Below are 14,199 nucleotides of genomic sequence, written 5' to 3' on the forward strand. Positions count from 1 at the left end.
CTCTCTCTCTCTCTGTCTCTCTCTCTCTCTGCCCCTCCCCCCATTCACACTTTCTCTCTCGCTCGCTCTCTTTCAAAATAAATAAACATTAAAAAAAAAAAAAAGAACATCTCCTCAGAGAACATTCTGGTATTGAGCGGATGGGAAGGCAGGGCAGGGAAGGAAGGTGGAACTTTTGGAGCACCCACCACAGGCCAGGAGTTTGCATCTTCTTGCTGACTGATTAGACACCTGGTTCTGCTTCTAAAAGAACAGGCAGAGAAAGGTGGGAACTGAGAAGCGGAGGGGAAGCTGCAAGGACCTAACTGGAAAAGTCAGAATTCGTGAACATAATAGGGAACTGGCGGCAGTGACGACAGGTGAAAGAAACGTCGTGAGGTTTCTCAAGGCGACTGGCCTTCGAGAAGTTCTTGGGCAACTGTGGCTGTTGACCGAACTTGGCAGGGTCACTTTTGAGAACAGCTGTGAGTGATGAATTGGCTTCCCCTTCTTACGTTCTTCAAGAGATGCAAACAAGATGGGAATTTGGTTTTTTAGGGACTTTTGGCTATTGTGTTAAGTTTCTTACAAGGTGACTCCAGCACCTCACTTCCTCTCTCTCTCTCTTTTTAAAGTTTGTTTATTTTGGAGAGAGAGAGACAGAGAGAGAGAGAGAGAGAGAGAGAGAGCGTGCGCACGACTGGGGGAGGGGCAGAGAGAGAGGGAGACACAGAATCTGAAGCAGGCTCCAGGGTCCAATCCAGCAGCACGGAGCCCTATGCGGGGCTTGGACCCACGAACCGAGAGATCATGACCTGAGCCGAAGTTGGACCCTTAACCGACCGAGCCACCCAGGTGCCCCTTTCACTTCCTCCCTTGAACCGCCTGCACGGTAGGTAGTGGCACCTCCATTTTACAGATGAGGAAACTGAGACTCAGATAAACTTGGTGAACTTGCCCAAGATCACTCAGCTGGGCAAGCAGAAGAGTCAGGACTCAGACTCGCACTTGTCTGCCTGCCGGGCCAGTGTACCGTTTGCAACAAGACAACAGACTCCCCAGTCCGCTGATTCGGTCCTAAGGTTACCTTGACTCCTTTGCCTTCTCCCCAGGCCCCATGATGCCCTCTTCATCTCCCCGTCCTCACCCTGACTCCACAGGCACGGGTTCTTTGAAGTGGTATCCGAGCTGTTTTTATTGTGCAGCTCTGTGTTTGTGACACGTCTGTCCACACCAGCGTGTGTCTCAGACCACAAGACCCCTGAGGCGTGGGGCTCAGCAGCGTAATCCTCTCCACGTGGGATGCCTCGCTGACACGTGGAGGAGCAACCAGCGGGCCAGCAAGTCTTTCTCCCTCATTTTTGCCCCTCCTTCCCTGGGCTTTGCCTCAGAGGCAGACATTAGGCATAGAATTAGTGAGGGGACTTTCAGAGCAGGGGCAAGGGGGCCAAAGGGATGGAGAGGGGAAGAAAAAAGTATAGTAACAAGCCGATCCCAGCAGGGACACGGCCAGCTGGGGATGGGTGGTGGCAGATGGCGGGGGAGGGGCGCAGGCTAGGTGTTTAGATGACTTTCTGGGTGGAAAGGAGAGCGGGCCAGGAGCAGGCCTTTGGGAGGGCCAGGGCCCCCAGCGTTGAGAAGGAAGGCTGTCTCTGGGCGACGCACGAGGTTCTGTGCACTGGCTGGGGTTTCAGTAACCGTGCGAGTGTGCCTGCGCGTGTGTGTGGAGGGGAGGCTGGGGCCTGCTGAGCAGCAGGGGCGGGGCCTGGCCCCTGCGGTCCCCTGGCGCCTCGCCTCTGCTTCGGCGGGTTTGGCTCCTCAGTGCTTGAGGGTCACATATTCCACCATTTCCTGGGCCAGAGGCCGCTCCCCAATCCCAAGATGAACCAGCTCGGAGTAATGTATCCCCTCGTCTTCCGGACTCTCTGGAACCACGTTCTCATAGTCTCCCTGCAAAAGCCACGGGGTGTAAGGTTGGCCTCCCGGTCGCCACCTCCCCCCCCCCACCCCGTCTGCATTCCCTGCCTGTCCTCTCCTTGGCTCCACCCGGGGGTCCTCCTGTCCACACACCGGCCGCGCTCTGCGTCTCCGACTGGGAGGCGCTACCCTGGCTCTGACACCTGTGCCTGAGCACCCCTCCCACCAGCAGCCCTGGCCCCCACTGAGGCCACCGAGTCCCTCCCTCCTGGGAGTCACAGCTGAGGCCAGGTCCCCCACCTACCCCACCCTCACCTCCCACAGCCCCGCCCTCTTACCACTCGATGCTTCTGCACCACGGAGTAAGTGACCGTGTCGTCCCTGTTTGGGGAAGGTCCCTCTGTCTCTGGGGTCCCTGCGTCTCTGAGAGGGAGGGCAGGTGGATGGCCGCAGATGAAGTATTTCGCACGAACTCCCCTCCTACTTCCAGCTCCCTTAGACCCTGAGAGCACCCCAGAGCAGGGCCTGGTTCCCGTACCGGGCACAAAGAGGGCAGAAAGGACACGAGCCATTCCTCCCTCCCAGGACCCTCACTCAGTACCCAGTTATTGGTGCGTCGGCGTCACCGACAGGAAAGCGCAAAGTCGCGTAACTGATGGCATCTTCCATCACCGGATTGTAGCACCCCAGGGAGTGAGGGTCTTCGGAGAGCGGGGCCCTTCGAACCTGGGAGAGAGACGGGGTCTCGGCTCTCACCACTCCATTCTCCGCCAAGACCCCCACGCCTCCCCACGGTGCTCCTTGCATCCCATCTTCACTTTGTCTCCGCTTGACTTTAAGGTCTGCCCTCCATCTCATCTTTCTCCCATGTCCTACCTTTTTATTCCTCACAAAGAAGCTCTGCCCACTGGAATTTTCCTGGAGCCCCTGCTGGCTCCGTATCTTCTTCCAGCTAAGAAACAAAATCCCGCTCGGTGAGGCTCAGGGGGATGGGAACAGGACCCCGTGGAGTCGGGCATGCGGGGTCGACAGGATGGCTAATGGGAGTCACTCCAGGGAAGGAATCAGGGAGAGACGGGCCTTGGGAGTTGCTCACCTTTTCTGAAGCTTGACTCCCCAGAAGGCCAGGAGGAGGGCGGCCAGGCAGAACCCCACTCCCACGGCCACTCGCCTGCCGATGGTCTCTGGGCTGTCTGGTGGGGGGAAGAGCGACCATGAGTTGGTGACACTGCATCTCTCCGATAACCTCTGGCCTGCAGCATCCGCCTGGAAGGAATCCTCAACCTCTCTGCATGGCCGCTGTCCTTGCCTTCCAGACTCCCCTTCCGCACGCAGGGGACGTGATGCAGAGGAAGGGAGAAGCCAGTCCCTGCCTTCTGGGCCCCATGAGGAGGAAAGGGCTGACTCTCCTGGGAAACACCTGTCTTGTGACAGACACAGGTGCACACACAGAGTACGCAGTAAAGGCTACCGCTTGGCCTTGCTTATCAGAACGTGAAATCACTTGTGCTTTGGCGTAGCAATGCCATGTAGAAATTTATCCTGCCACTGTCCTTCCTGGGAGCCCAGAGCCGGAGACGACACAAGGCCGTAGGGAAGGCACTGAGCGCTTCCATGCATGGGAATACACTGACAAGGCAGCCCTGAAGGAAAGAGGCAGGTCTCCGGGGTGTCTGCAAAGCGGAGACCCCAGAAACAGGTTTTTATACAGTACGCTGCATTTCCAAATAACACTGCTCAGGCTGTCTCCCCTCAGCATCCAGCTTTGCAGGGCATGATCCTCTAAGTTTAAAACCATGGCTCCAAGTTTAATCTGCAAAAGCACAATAAACAAATTAAATATCTTCCCTATTGTTTCCAGACCCTTCAGACATGCTGTACATGCGCGGATAGAGAACAGTCTCCAAGTGGTATTGTTACGTGGGGAAACAAAAGAACATCCAGGGCAATGTGTGGGCTCTCTCACGAGTTGCGTGACGAAGGGTGTATAGGCCTAGATCTACTTAAAGCGTCTTGCGCGTGTAGAGCAGCTCTGTGAAGAGACGCAACCAGCCGCCGGGAGTGAAGGCCTTCAGGGAGAGGGTCGAGTTCTCAGGGAGAAAGAAGGGAGAGGGGTCTTGCTACCATTTACCCCCTCGTGCTGTTTTAGCTTTACCTTGTCTTAAAAAAAAAAAAAAAAAAAAAGCTAAAATCCCAAAAGATAAAAAGAAGCAGCCTATCAAGGGTGAGACAGAGAGAGACAGAGAGGGACCCAGTAAGAGCTCAGGGTGTCTGGAAGGCGGGGGCAGCCTGAGAGGGAGCCCTCCTAGAGAGAGTCAGGAGTGACGGGGAGAAGGGGGGAAGAAAGGTGAGTGGGGGGGGGACGGGGGGGGTGCCTGGGAGTGATGCACCAGGCTGCCCCCCAGGACTGGGGCGGGGGAAGGAAGGAGAAAGCGGGGTCAGAGAAGAAGAGGGAAGGAGACTTACAGTAGACAGTGAGGGTGCTGGGGGTCGACTGGCCCATGCCCAGCCGGTTGATGGCCTGGCACCGATAGGCTCCTGAGTGCTGGACCTTCACGGGATCCAATCTCAGCATCTGATCATAATGCTGGAGGTTTTGGTTTTTCCAGTCAAACCAGCTATACTGGAAGATGGGAGGGTTGGCGTCGCCCTCACATGTCAGGACTGCCTTCTTCCCCTCCATCACTTGGTCCTTTGGGCCGATGGACACACGCAGCCTCCTCGGTGCATCTATAAGGAGAAGCGAAATCAGGATCCAGGTAGCCGGCCACCTGCTCTTCTGTCTGTCGCCAGCTCCAGCCACTCACACAGCACTTGGAGGATCCTGGCCTCAGACATGGTCTGTCCTACGGAGTTGTTGACCAAGCAGTTGTAATTGCCAGCGTCTTCTGGAGAGATGGCGTCAAAGGTCAGTTCTCTTCCCTCCTTCAGAAAGATTCCGTTTTTCTTCCAGAAGAAGTGGACGTCTCTGGGGCGGCTACTTGAGAAGTTACATCCAAGGAGGACTCGGTGCCCGGAGTGAATGTCAGAAGCGGGGCTGATCTGCTGGACCCTGACATCTCTTGGGGCATCTGGAGAGCAAGGGCCTCAAGGGGTCAGGCTGACCTCTTGGGCCCCTTTCCCTCTTCTTGTCCCCAGGACTTCCTCTCCCCTGGGCCCCGAGGCCAGACGTTCAGCCCTCAGTTCTCTGTGAAAGTTCTGGCCCAGGCCCCAGTCCCCTCCCCCTCAGAGCCCATACCCCAGCTGGCCCACCTCTCCGATCCCCTTGCCCGCTCACTCACACAGGACATCCAGGCTGACAGAGGGAGCCCACGAACACCACTGGTTGCAGGCTGCACAGGAGATTGGCCTGGCGTCCCAGGAAACTTTCTCAATTACCAGCACCTCGCGTAATGGTTTTTTCCAGGAGCCTTGGAAGTTCCATTCGTATCGGGTAACTTCGGGATTACTGGAATTGTAGTTACAGGACAGGGTCACATTGTCTCCTTCTCGAATCGGTGCGGGGTTTTGAATCACTGTGGTTACCTCCTTGGGAGGATCTGGGAGAAAACCAGAGAGATGGGCGAGGGAAAGTCAGCTGTCCGTCTCTACCTTTCCCGGCGCCTCCCTCTCCCCCACCCCTCCCCCGCATTCACACGGTTCCTAAATTAACCAAAGGAAGCCTTGTGCTTCCCTCTTGCATCTGTGTGAGGACAGAAACCCCGGCCATTTGGCCTGGCCCCGGTTTGAGGCAGGATGATGCTCAGAGCAGAGCTCCAGCAGAGAACGCGTGGTGCGTGGGAGACAGAGGCGCGCTGTTTGCGGGCCTCCGCGTGGGCGGGGGGCACAGAGTCAGTTCGCTGCGGTGCGGGCATTCACTGGGGGAGAAGCACAGCTCTGGAGCCAGACTGGCAGACGCCGTGACTTAGAGCTGAGTGATCGTGGGCCGCGGGACTCAGTTTACTTATCCATCAGGTGGGGTCCTAAGAGTCCCTAACCTTGTAGGATCATTGCGAGGACGAAATGAGCTGAAGCAGCCAGGGCAGAGCAAATGCTTAGTAAACGCCGCTGCCGCTGGGTCACACGCTGTCTAGATGTTTGGGATTGGAGCGTCCCCATCAGAGTATCTGGCTCAGACTCTGACATCGCAGGGTCCGAGGATCAAACCTATGGACCCTCTCTGTCCTGGGCTCGACTCACTGACACGATTCACTGTGTTAAACAGGGTCCGACCTCCGATGGGGAGGTAACGAGACATTTTGCTCCAGTTCTCCTCCGACACATCAGGCCCCCTCCTGGGGCTCAGCCACTGCCTCGTGATGCCGAGTCTCCGTGTCCCTCATGGGGCCCTGGCATCTTGCTTTCGTTCATTCGACAAACATCTACCGAGCACCTACCACGAGACAGACCCTGTTCTGGTGCTGGGTGTGCAACCGGGGACGACAGCGAGGCACCCACCCCAGGGGCTTACACGTTGAGAGACCCCGGCCTCTGCTTGCCACCCATTCGAGGACCCGGGAATGCCCTGTGCTCCATTTCCCTTCCTCTTTCTCCCTCTAGAACCCAGAAGCCCTGTGACTACTCACACTGGACATCTAACTCAGCTTCCCCGCCAACTTGTCCAGTACCAAGGCTGTTTTCGGCCAAGCAGGAATAATACCCCGCGTGCCCGAGGAGGACCGCTGGGATCTGGAAGGTCTTGCTTGTCCTTCCGGGTACTTTTTTCTTATCGTGATACCAGGTGTAATTTGTTGGAGGAGGATTGGCCGGTGACACACAAGTCATCTGTACTTTATTTCCCTCCTTAGCTGGTGAGGGGAGGATCTCAACTCTGGAAGATTCCGGAGCATCTGGAAAAAGCCCGCAGAGGCAGAGGAGGGAGGTGAGCCAGGGCCTCCCTTGCTCACCTCTCGAGGGCCTTGGTTCCACCCCCTGCTAACTCCCTGCCTGCCCCCCTCCCAGCTCCCAGGAGGCTCACAATATACTTGAAGGTCCACTTCTTCCGACTGTCCTGGGCCTATTTCATTGGAGGCCTCACACTGGTACTTCCCACTCATCTCCTTGGTCACAGTGGACAGAGTCAGCGTGAGTGTCTCCTCCTCCCTCAGCAGGGTCCCATCCTTGAGCCAGGCTATATTCTGGTAGCTTGGGTTGCTGCTGAGGACCTGGCACCTCATGGTCACAGACCCTCCCTCTGTTACGATGGCTTCTCTGGAGGTGGCCTCAATCTTCAACTTTGGGGCATCTAGAGGAGCAGGGGGCGCAGTGGGAGAGGGGGTGGGACCTCTCAGAGGGTGTATCGTGGTGGGAAGTTGCAGGGCTTTGATTCTGATAAAGCGGCAGCTAAACGTAGTGTGTGCGTGTGTGCGGCCACTCGCGTGACCCTCGTCCACGGGGGGTGGGCTGGCCCCAGCATCCAGGTGACTCTCACAGACTCCTAACTTGTCTCTGTTCCACACACGCCCCCGGCTCTCCAAAGTTCTAGTCACCGGGCAACCGCCAGCCTTCCTAACACTGTCGCTCGGACTTTGTTACTCCCCTGCTTGAAACCATTGCGCGGATTCCACGCTCAGAATACAACCCCAAACCCTGCTGCAGCCCGTGAGATCTGCCCTTGGCCCTCCTTTCCTCCCGCTGGGCCCCCTGCTCTGTCGCAGGCACACCGAGCTCCTACCTCGAGGCCCTCGTCCTCGCTCTTTCCTCTTTCTGGAATCTTCTCGCAAATAAACATCTGCGTGCCCCAGTCTTTCCCTTCCCTCAGGTTCACCTTCCTCAGAGAAGCCTCTATCCCTCCCTCCCTCTGCCCTTGCCCGGCTTTATTGGCCCCCACTACACTTATCCCTGCCTACAGTTAAGTTCTCTGTTTCCTTGTTACTCTGTTTCCTGTTTGTCTTCCCCACTGCCATGCCAGCTCCAAGTGGGCAAGAAGTTTGCTCACCGCCAGAACAGGGCCTGGCACCTGGGAGGCACCCAGGAAATATTTATTGGATGAATGAATGAATGAGGCGCGAACAATGATGTGAAACCGCCTCTTACCCCGCCTACCACCTCCCCCTCCCGTGTAACCACGTGATCTCAACTTCATGTCATGGCTCGAGGATATTCAAGTATTTTATTCTGTTAGATAGACCAAAGCAGATGCTAAGATGAATCCGTTCCCTGAAACACTGGGGCTTGATAACGGGGGTGGGGTGGGGGTGGGGGTGTCGGGGGCTGGAGCGGGGGGGGGGGGGGGGTGGAGACCATGCAGCCCTGATGCCTGTTTCCTTCTGTGTAGGTGCCTGGCACCCTTGGTGCCCTCGAGGGCCGGAAGAGAAGAGACAAGACCCTCGTCCTTCCCGGGGGGGCCCTGGGGGACACTCACGCTTCACATCCAGCCCCACGCTTTCCTCGGAGAGTATCCGCTCTGCTCGGGGGTCCCAGAGCTGGCAGGAAAGATTCTTGCCGTGGTGAGTCCACTGCGGCTGGAAGGTGAGCTTGCTCTGTGTGGACACGGTCTTGGTGGTCAGGAGGGTGGAGGTGACAGCAGGCTCCTCCAGGGACCACTTCAGCTGGATCTGGTACCCAGGACAGGAGAAATTCAGCGAGCAGGTCAGAGTGACTTCCTGGGACTCCTGGATTTCTGGAGGGAGCTGGATGTGAGGTGAGAGAGGCGTCTCTGCAAAAGAGTAGGGGGCCGTGCTGGGGGTCTGGGAGAGCGAGGGCCCGTGTGCCAACCTCGCACACCTGCCTTTACAGCCCCAGGTAACCCCTCAGGAGCCCCTCGCCGGTCCCTTCCGCCTCTGCACCTCTCTCCTGGCCGCCTTTCTCTGCTTTGAATCACTTTTGCTCGGCAGAAACACTCTCTCTTGTGAATGCCACCGCTCCTGAGGAATCCCGTATTGTATTTCATACGTACCTCGTGCCCCCTCCCTGATGTTTGCTCTCTAAACATTTTTGACATGGCTCCCCCATCCCAAATGAATGTTACCAGTTTAGGTCCCCACGCCTTTCTTGGCTTTGCCGACAAGCCTGCGTTTGTAATGGCCTCCACACTGGAGACCTCCAGAGTGGCGCTCCTTCAGTGGGTGCCGTTAGTGGGCCTGTGTGTCTCCAGCTCTCCCCGGGGCTGGGCCACCCTGAGACGACAGGTCTGAAACCACAGCTCTCACCCCCGTGTAGCTGCTTAGACCCCCCCCCCCCACCTCCCCCACCACCACGGAAGACACAGGCTGTGGGGTGGAGGCCCCGGGCCCGTGCTTGATTCATCCCCTACATGTGTCTCATTTAGCCACGAAGGCCTAATTAGAATTAATCACCAACATTAAGGCATTGGGAGATTTTGCTTGAAAATCCACATTTCCATCTTCTCGTAAAAAATCAGGCCACCTGGAACCCGGATTCCGGAATGGGCGGGCATTGAGTGGCAGGTGGGAGGCCCGAGGGGAGACCAGAGGTCTGGCCCCAGCCCCAGCCCCATTATCTTGTGCTGCCCGCTCACTCACTGGCACCTCCGGCCTGGCTTGCCACCCCTGTCCCAGGGGCTGGGTGTTTTCCACCTCCCTTCTTGCCCGAAACCGAGGCAGAGAACCCCATCCCCCAGGGCCTTACCAGAGACGTTGAGGTCTATTTTCTCCATCCATTTGTCATTCTTCGTTGTCACTCTCAGCCCAAGCCAGCCACTGTCATTGACGGACACAGGGTGGATGTGTATGGTGCAGTTGGACTTTTTGTCTCCCAGGAATTGAACCCTCTCCCGGTGAGGCAGAGTCTTCCCAGCCTTCGCGGTATCGTACAGGATGGTCCCACTGAAGTCCTTGCGGGTCTCGTCATAGTGATAGTTGTGGTACAGGGTCAGGTTTTCCAGCATTTGTCTACTCCCTGGAATTTTGTAGTCACAGGGAATCCAGACGCAGGCCCCATCCCAGGTGTAGAGGGTGTGGGGGTGCTCAAACTTCCATTGAGATGAGTCAGAGAAGGCCAAGTATTCTGGAACCCACCACAGTGATCAAAAAACATTATTGAGGGGCATAAAGAGCTTTCAAATGAATAAAGAATCCCCTCTAAAGACAGAGGGAGAGAGGAAGGTACACACACACATACCCTGCCTGTCCCCTCCTCCCCAATACTTACTCTTTGCTCCAGAGCTTTCCTCCTCCTCTAGCTCCCACAGACTCCCAGAACCCAAGCCTAGGCCACAGTCCTTACCAAGGAGCAGGAACCAGGGGCCGAGGAGATGCATGGTGCTGTGTCTGGGCAGGAGCCTGGGCCGGGAAGAGTTGTCTTTGAGCCATCTGGTCACTTGCTTCTTTCAGATGGCTTTTCTTGCTCACCCACCAAACTCCAACCCCTCTTCCCTGATCCCAGGAGAACCATGTCTGCTTGCCTTGCAGGCTGTGAATTCTGGATGTTCATGGGGCCTTTTGTGGGTATGTCATGTCTATTCTCTCAGCCTAAGAACTCTGTAAGACTAGCCTGTCTCTCTTTCTAGCCCTCCTTCCTTTCTTCCATCCATCCTTCCATCCATCCTTCTATCCATCCATCCATCTGTTCATCCTTCTATCCATCCATCCATCCATCCATCCATAATTTTACAAACTTCCTGCCCAGCTCTCAGGCTTTGAGTGGCACCAGACTCCTGAGTGCCTTGAATTCCAGGTCTGGGGTAACTTGAAGCTCACCTTGAGGCAACTAGTGAAGGTTCTTATATGGGGGAGAGCCATGATCAAAACTTGATTTTTAAAGACCAGGAGCAAAATAACTCTAAAACTAACAATTAAGTGTGATGCCAGGAGAGCATTTAGAGGGGTCTGGAAGGACTTTGGAGAATGTGGTCCAAGGGTCCCACTCAGATACCCCTGGGGGCTGGGTAGAAAACATAAATCAACCAGGTGGGAACAAAGGTCATGCCTCGGGTAAAGACAATGACTGTCCCGGTCCCAACCAATTGTTGCCAAGTGGGAATGTGAGCTCAGCACTGCCTAATCTTCCAGTGCTTTAAGAGAAATAAGCTGGATTTTCCTGTGAAATGTCCTGCTTTCATCAACAAACAAACAAACAAGCAAACACGGTGCTGGCCAGTCTGCGGGCTGAAGGCAGTCCAAGGGCCCCCAGTTTGCAGCCCTGCGCATCTGTCCCTCTCTGATCAGTGAGTTTGTGTGCCACCTTATTAGACTTTTACATAGAGTTACATTTACATAGAGTTAAATTTAAGCCCCAATTTGCATGACTGGGCCCCTCCGTGCTGGTCCCTCTGGAGTTAGCAGGATGTGTGACAGAGTGTGTCTCCGGTCTCAGGGCAGACCTGCACCCCTCCCACCTGCCCTGCCAACATTTCCCACGCATCAAACACCCCTCACCCCCTGGGGCTGTTTATCTCCTCAGGCTGCATGGCTCATGCCAAATGCTGTTGGGTGGCTGGTACCCGGAGGCGTGGGGGAAGCTAGGCTGCTTGCTGAGCAGGAAGGAGGCGTCTGTCCCCAGGCATAGTGTCTGTGCTGGCCTGGCCGGGGCTCGGGCTCGGGTTAGGGGTGAGGGGTCTGAACTGGGACAGACTCTCCAGGTAGAAGTGACACCGGCTCTGCAGGTGCTAACAGAGCTACACGCAAAAACACCTTCAAGGCCACGTCCACTTGAGAAAAGCTGGGTGAAGAAGGTAAACAGAATTCTTTACCGTGGGTCTTTCTGGTCCCTTATAATCAGCTGTGTGTGCATCACACATCTGCCGACACGGGGGCCAGAGCACAGTACGGTGCAGTACGTTGCCCATGCTTCTTTAGCCATGGAACCGATTTTACGTTTCCCGTGAGAAACTCGGCAGGGCTGCAGGGTCAGCGTTTTGAGGGATGCGCTGCGGGTCCCCTTTGGGTTTCCACAAGAGCTGTGGCAAGGGCTAGATTCCATTCTCTGGGGCAAAGACCAGCCTCCAGTAGCCGGACCGTTGTGCCCCTTGTGCCGCCAGCCGCCAGCCGCACCTTCATGGGGGAATGCCTTGAGAACACCAGGATGAGGGGGAGAGGGCACTTCTCAGAGCAGAGCTACGTGCTCGCCCCCGGCAGCTCCAGGCAGTCGCTGGGACATAAGAAGTGGGACCTTAGACCTGGAATCGGAAGGCTGCTGAGACAGGGTGGGGCGTGGAGGCTGGGGACAATAGGCATTGGGCACAAAGGCTCAGGATAAGGCCATGCTACCCAGACCCATGGTGGCCTGCTCGACATAGGCCTGCTGAGGGCCTTGCAGGATCTCAGAGCCCGCCTCCCTGAGTCCATTCTTCCCTCCTGGGCATCTGGTGACCCGTCCTATTCTCAGAAGACTCCACAAGCCCATCAGAGGGCATGCTCAAAGATGGGGGTCTACATCCTGTTGATACATGGGTAAGGGGGGGGGGTCCCCGCTGTGCTCCCAGCCCCAAGAACTGTGCCTGGCACACAGCAGCTGCTCCGTGCCGGCATGCTGAATGCAAAAGAGAGCAAAATAATTTTTACCTGTTTCCTCGTGTCTTCCCTCTTCGGGGACCTTGGCAGCATCTGAGAGTGAAAGGGGAAGCACAGCGAAGGATTTTCACCCTCCTTGGCCCCACCCCTTGCCCCTGTGTGACTCTCAGGGCAACCAAGAGGCATGGTGAAGTAGGGAGGGGGGAAAAGAGGCCATGAGGGCACCTTGGGCTTGGAATCAGCTTGAAAGGAACACTCGAGTACCTACGGTCAGTTTTTAGGTTCGGTGTATGGAGTTTCTACATCAGATAGTTTCAGAGCTAGTCCCTCCACAACTTCCTCTCTATCCAGCTCTCAGGAAATGCTGATAATTTAAGCCAAGCAGATTAGAACCGCCAGCCTGCTGAAAAAGGCACAAGGCAATATGAAAGTGTTGGTAGTTTAGTGACACCATCCAGTTATTCTCATTCCTATTACTTTCTCTCCAAAGGCCAGAATGGTCGGGAAATCTGATCGCTTACACCGATGCTCCAGCAGCTCCCGAGGGTTGAGGGAAGAGCTCACAGTATCAAAAGGAAAAAAAGATAACTTTCATGGAGTGTTCTTGAATGGGCAAGTCTTGAGACTAGAAACTTACCACTTTCATCAGGCTTCTAGTCTGTGAGTGTCTGGAGACCAGACCCAGACATCAGGCAAAGCCATTCAAATCCTACAGATGGTCAGGGAAGTCTCTGAGAAATCTTCACCCTGGTATCATCAAACTCTACTGACTACCAGCCACTGAGAAAGGAACAGAAAAGGAGAGGGGCTTCTGGGTGGCTCAGTCGGTTAAGCATCTGACTTTGGCTCAGGTCATGATCTCACGGTTCATGAATTTGAGCCCCGCGTTGGGCTCTGTGGTGACAGCTCAGAGCCTGGAACCTGCTTTGGATTCTGTCTCCCTCTCTCTCCCCAAAATAAATAAACATTTAAAAAACAAACAAAAAAAGAAACAGAAAAAGAACAACTTATTCAAAAGACAGTAACGTTATGGGAAGGTATATTCTTCCCTATTTCTTCTGCTAAGAACAATTAAAAACTCTGGATATTATAAAATAAGCATAAAAAGACACTGAAAGACTGAGAGAAGGCACACTGGTTAGGGACCTTGGGGCCTGAGGAATGATATGACCATGAATTCTCTGGGTTTTCTCTTCGCTTCATCTATCCCAGACTGAATACTGAAGAAGCAAGCAACTGGAAATGACAATGAGCACAGACCAAAAAAAAAAAAAAAAAAAAAAATATTTCCAGCAAAACTCTGCTCTTCTAGCTAAAGAACCAAGAAAGGGGCAGCCCAGAAAGACAGAAATCTTTCATGCAGTAACTGCTCTACTCCAGCGAAATGTCACAGAAAAACCTGCTGCTTCACTTCTACCCCTGACAGCAAAGGCTGAGTGTGACCCTAGACTTTCACCCTTGCCAGGCCACGACCCCATACCACATCTGAGTGGTGCCAGAGGAGGCTGAGTGTGGGGCTGGGCCCTCCAGCCCCTCTGGGCTCTTTCTCCCCACAGTGTCAGTAGAAACCACATGGGCAGCCTGAACATCCAACCCCACCCTGTGATGAGACCTCATACTCCTCATTGGAGTGGTGTAAGAGGAGGTCTAGGGGAGAATCAGGACTTTGACCATCAGTCAGTGATCATAAGCCCAACTTCTGTGGAATCTTCATGAAAGCCATGTGGAGAGCAATAATGATGTACCCCCTCCCTGTCCCAGTCAAGATGGTATTAATGGATGCATAATGGGGAACCTGATCTTCCACCCCTGCCCAGCAATGAGAAAACTTCACACACACACACACACACACACACACACACACCAGCTGTCAAGAGAGGCTGAGTGGAGAACCTGAACTTCTACCCCCATT

The 14,199-nt window shown here is 55.1% G+C and overlaps 1 protein-coding gene and 1 long non-coding RNA gene across 6 annotated transcripts; one reads left to right on the forward strand and one right to left on the reverse strand.

Annotated features, from left to right (window-relative positions):
* Positions 1-1,149: 1,149 nt before the first annotated feature.
* On the reverse strand, positions 1,150-13,106 carry CD22 (CD22 molecule). 5 transcript variants are annotated; one of them, XM_040446136.1, is made up of 16 exons: positions 12,925-13,106; positions 12,556-12,690; positions 12,339-12,380; positions 9,988-10,118; positions 9,466-9,843; positions 8,240-8,533; positions 6,854-7,120; positions 6,462-6,725; positions 5,178-5,435; positions 4,704-4,967; positions 4,363-4,626; positions 2,993-3,089; positions 2,773-2,848; positions 2,498-2,622; positions 2,235-2,319; positions 1,150-1,929 (listed from the first exon to the last, which is right to left on the reverse strand). In XM_040446136.1, the coding sequence occupies exons 4-16, from the start codon at positions 10,094-10,096 to the stop codon at positions 1,798-1,800; spliced, it is 2,613 nt and encodes an 870-aa protein (XP_040302070.1). In that variant the 5' UTR covers positions 10,097-10,118; positions 12,339-12,380; positions 12,556-12,690; positions 12,925-13,106; the 3' UTR covers positions 1,150-1,797. The 5 variants fall into 5 exon arrangements, with proteins under 5 accessions (XP_040302070.1, XP_040302072.1, XP_040302071.1 ...); XM_040446138.1 differs by lacking the exon at positions 6,854-7,120; XM_040446137.1 differs by lacking the exon at positions 12,925-13,106 and having other exon boundaries at positions 10,063-10,118.
* LOC121011575 (uncharacterized) lies at positions 6,683-8,346 on the forward strand. The gene is made up of 3 exons (XR_005781648.1): positions 6,683-6,757; positions 6,838-6,960; positions 8,153-8,346. It is a non-coding gene; the product is annotated as an uncharacterized LOC121011575 (long non-coding RNA).
* Positions 13,107-14,199: the final 1,093 nt, after the last annotated feature.

Source organism: Herpailurus yagouaroundi, unplaced genomic scaffold, assembly GCF_014898765.1.
Source record: "Herpailurus yagouaroundi ecotype Mexico unplaced genomic scaffold, PumYag 194, whole genome shotgun sequence".
Lineage (NCBI taxonomy): Eukaryota > Metazoa > Chordata > Mammalia > Carnivora > Felidae > Herpailurus > Herpailurus yagouaroundi.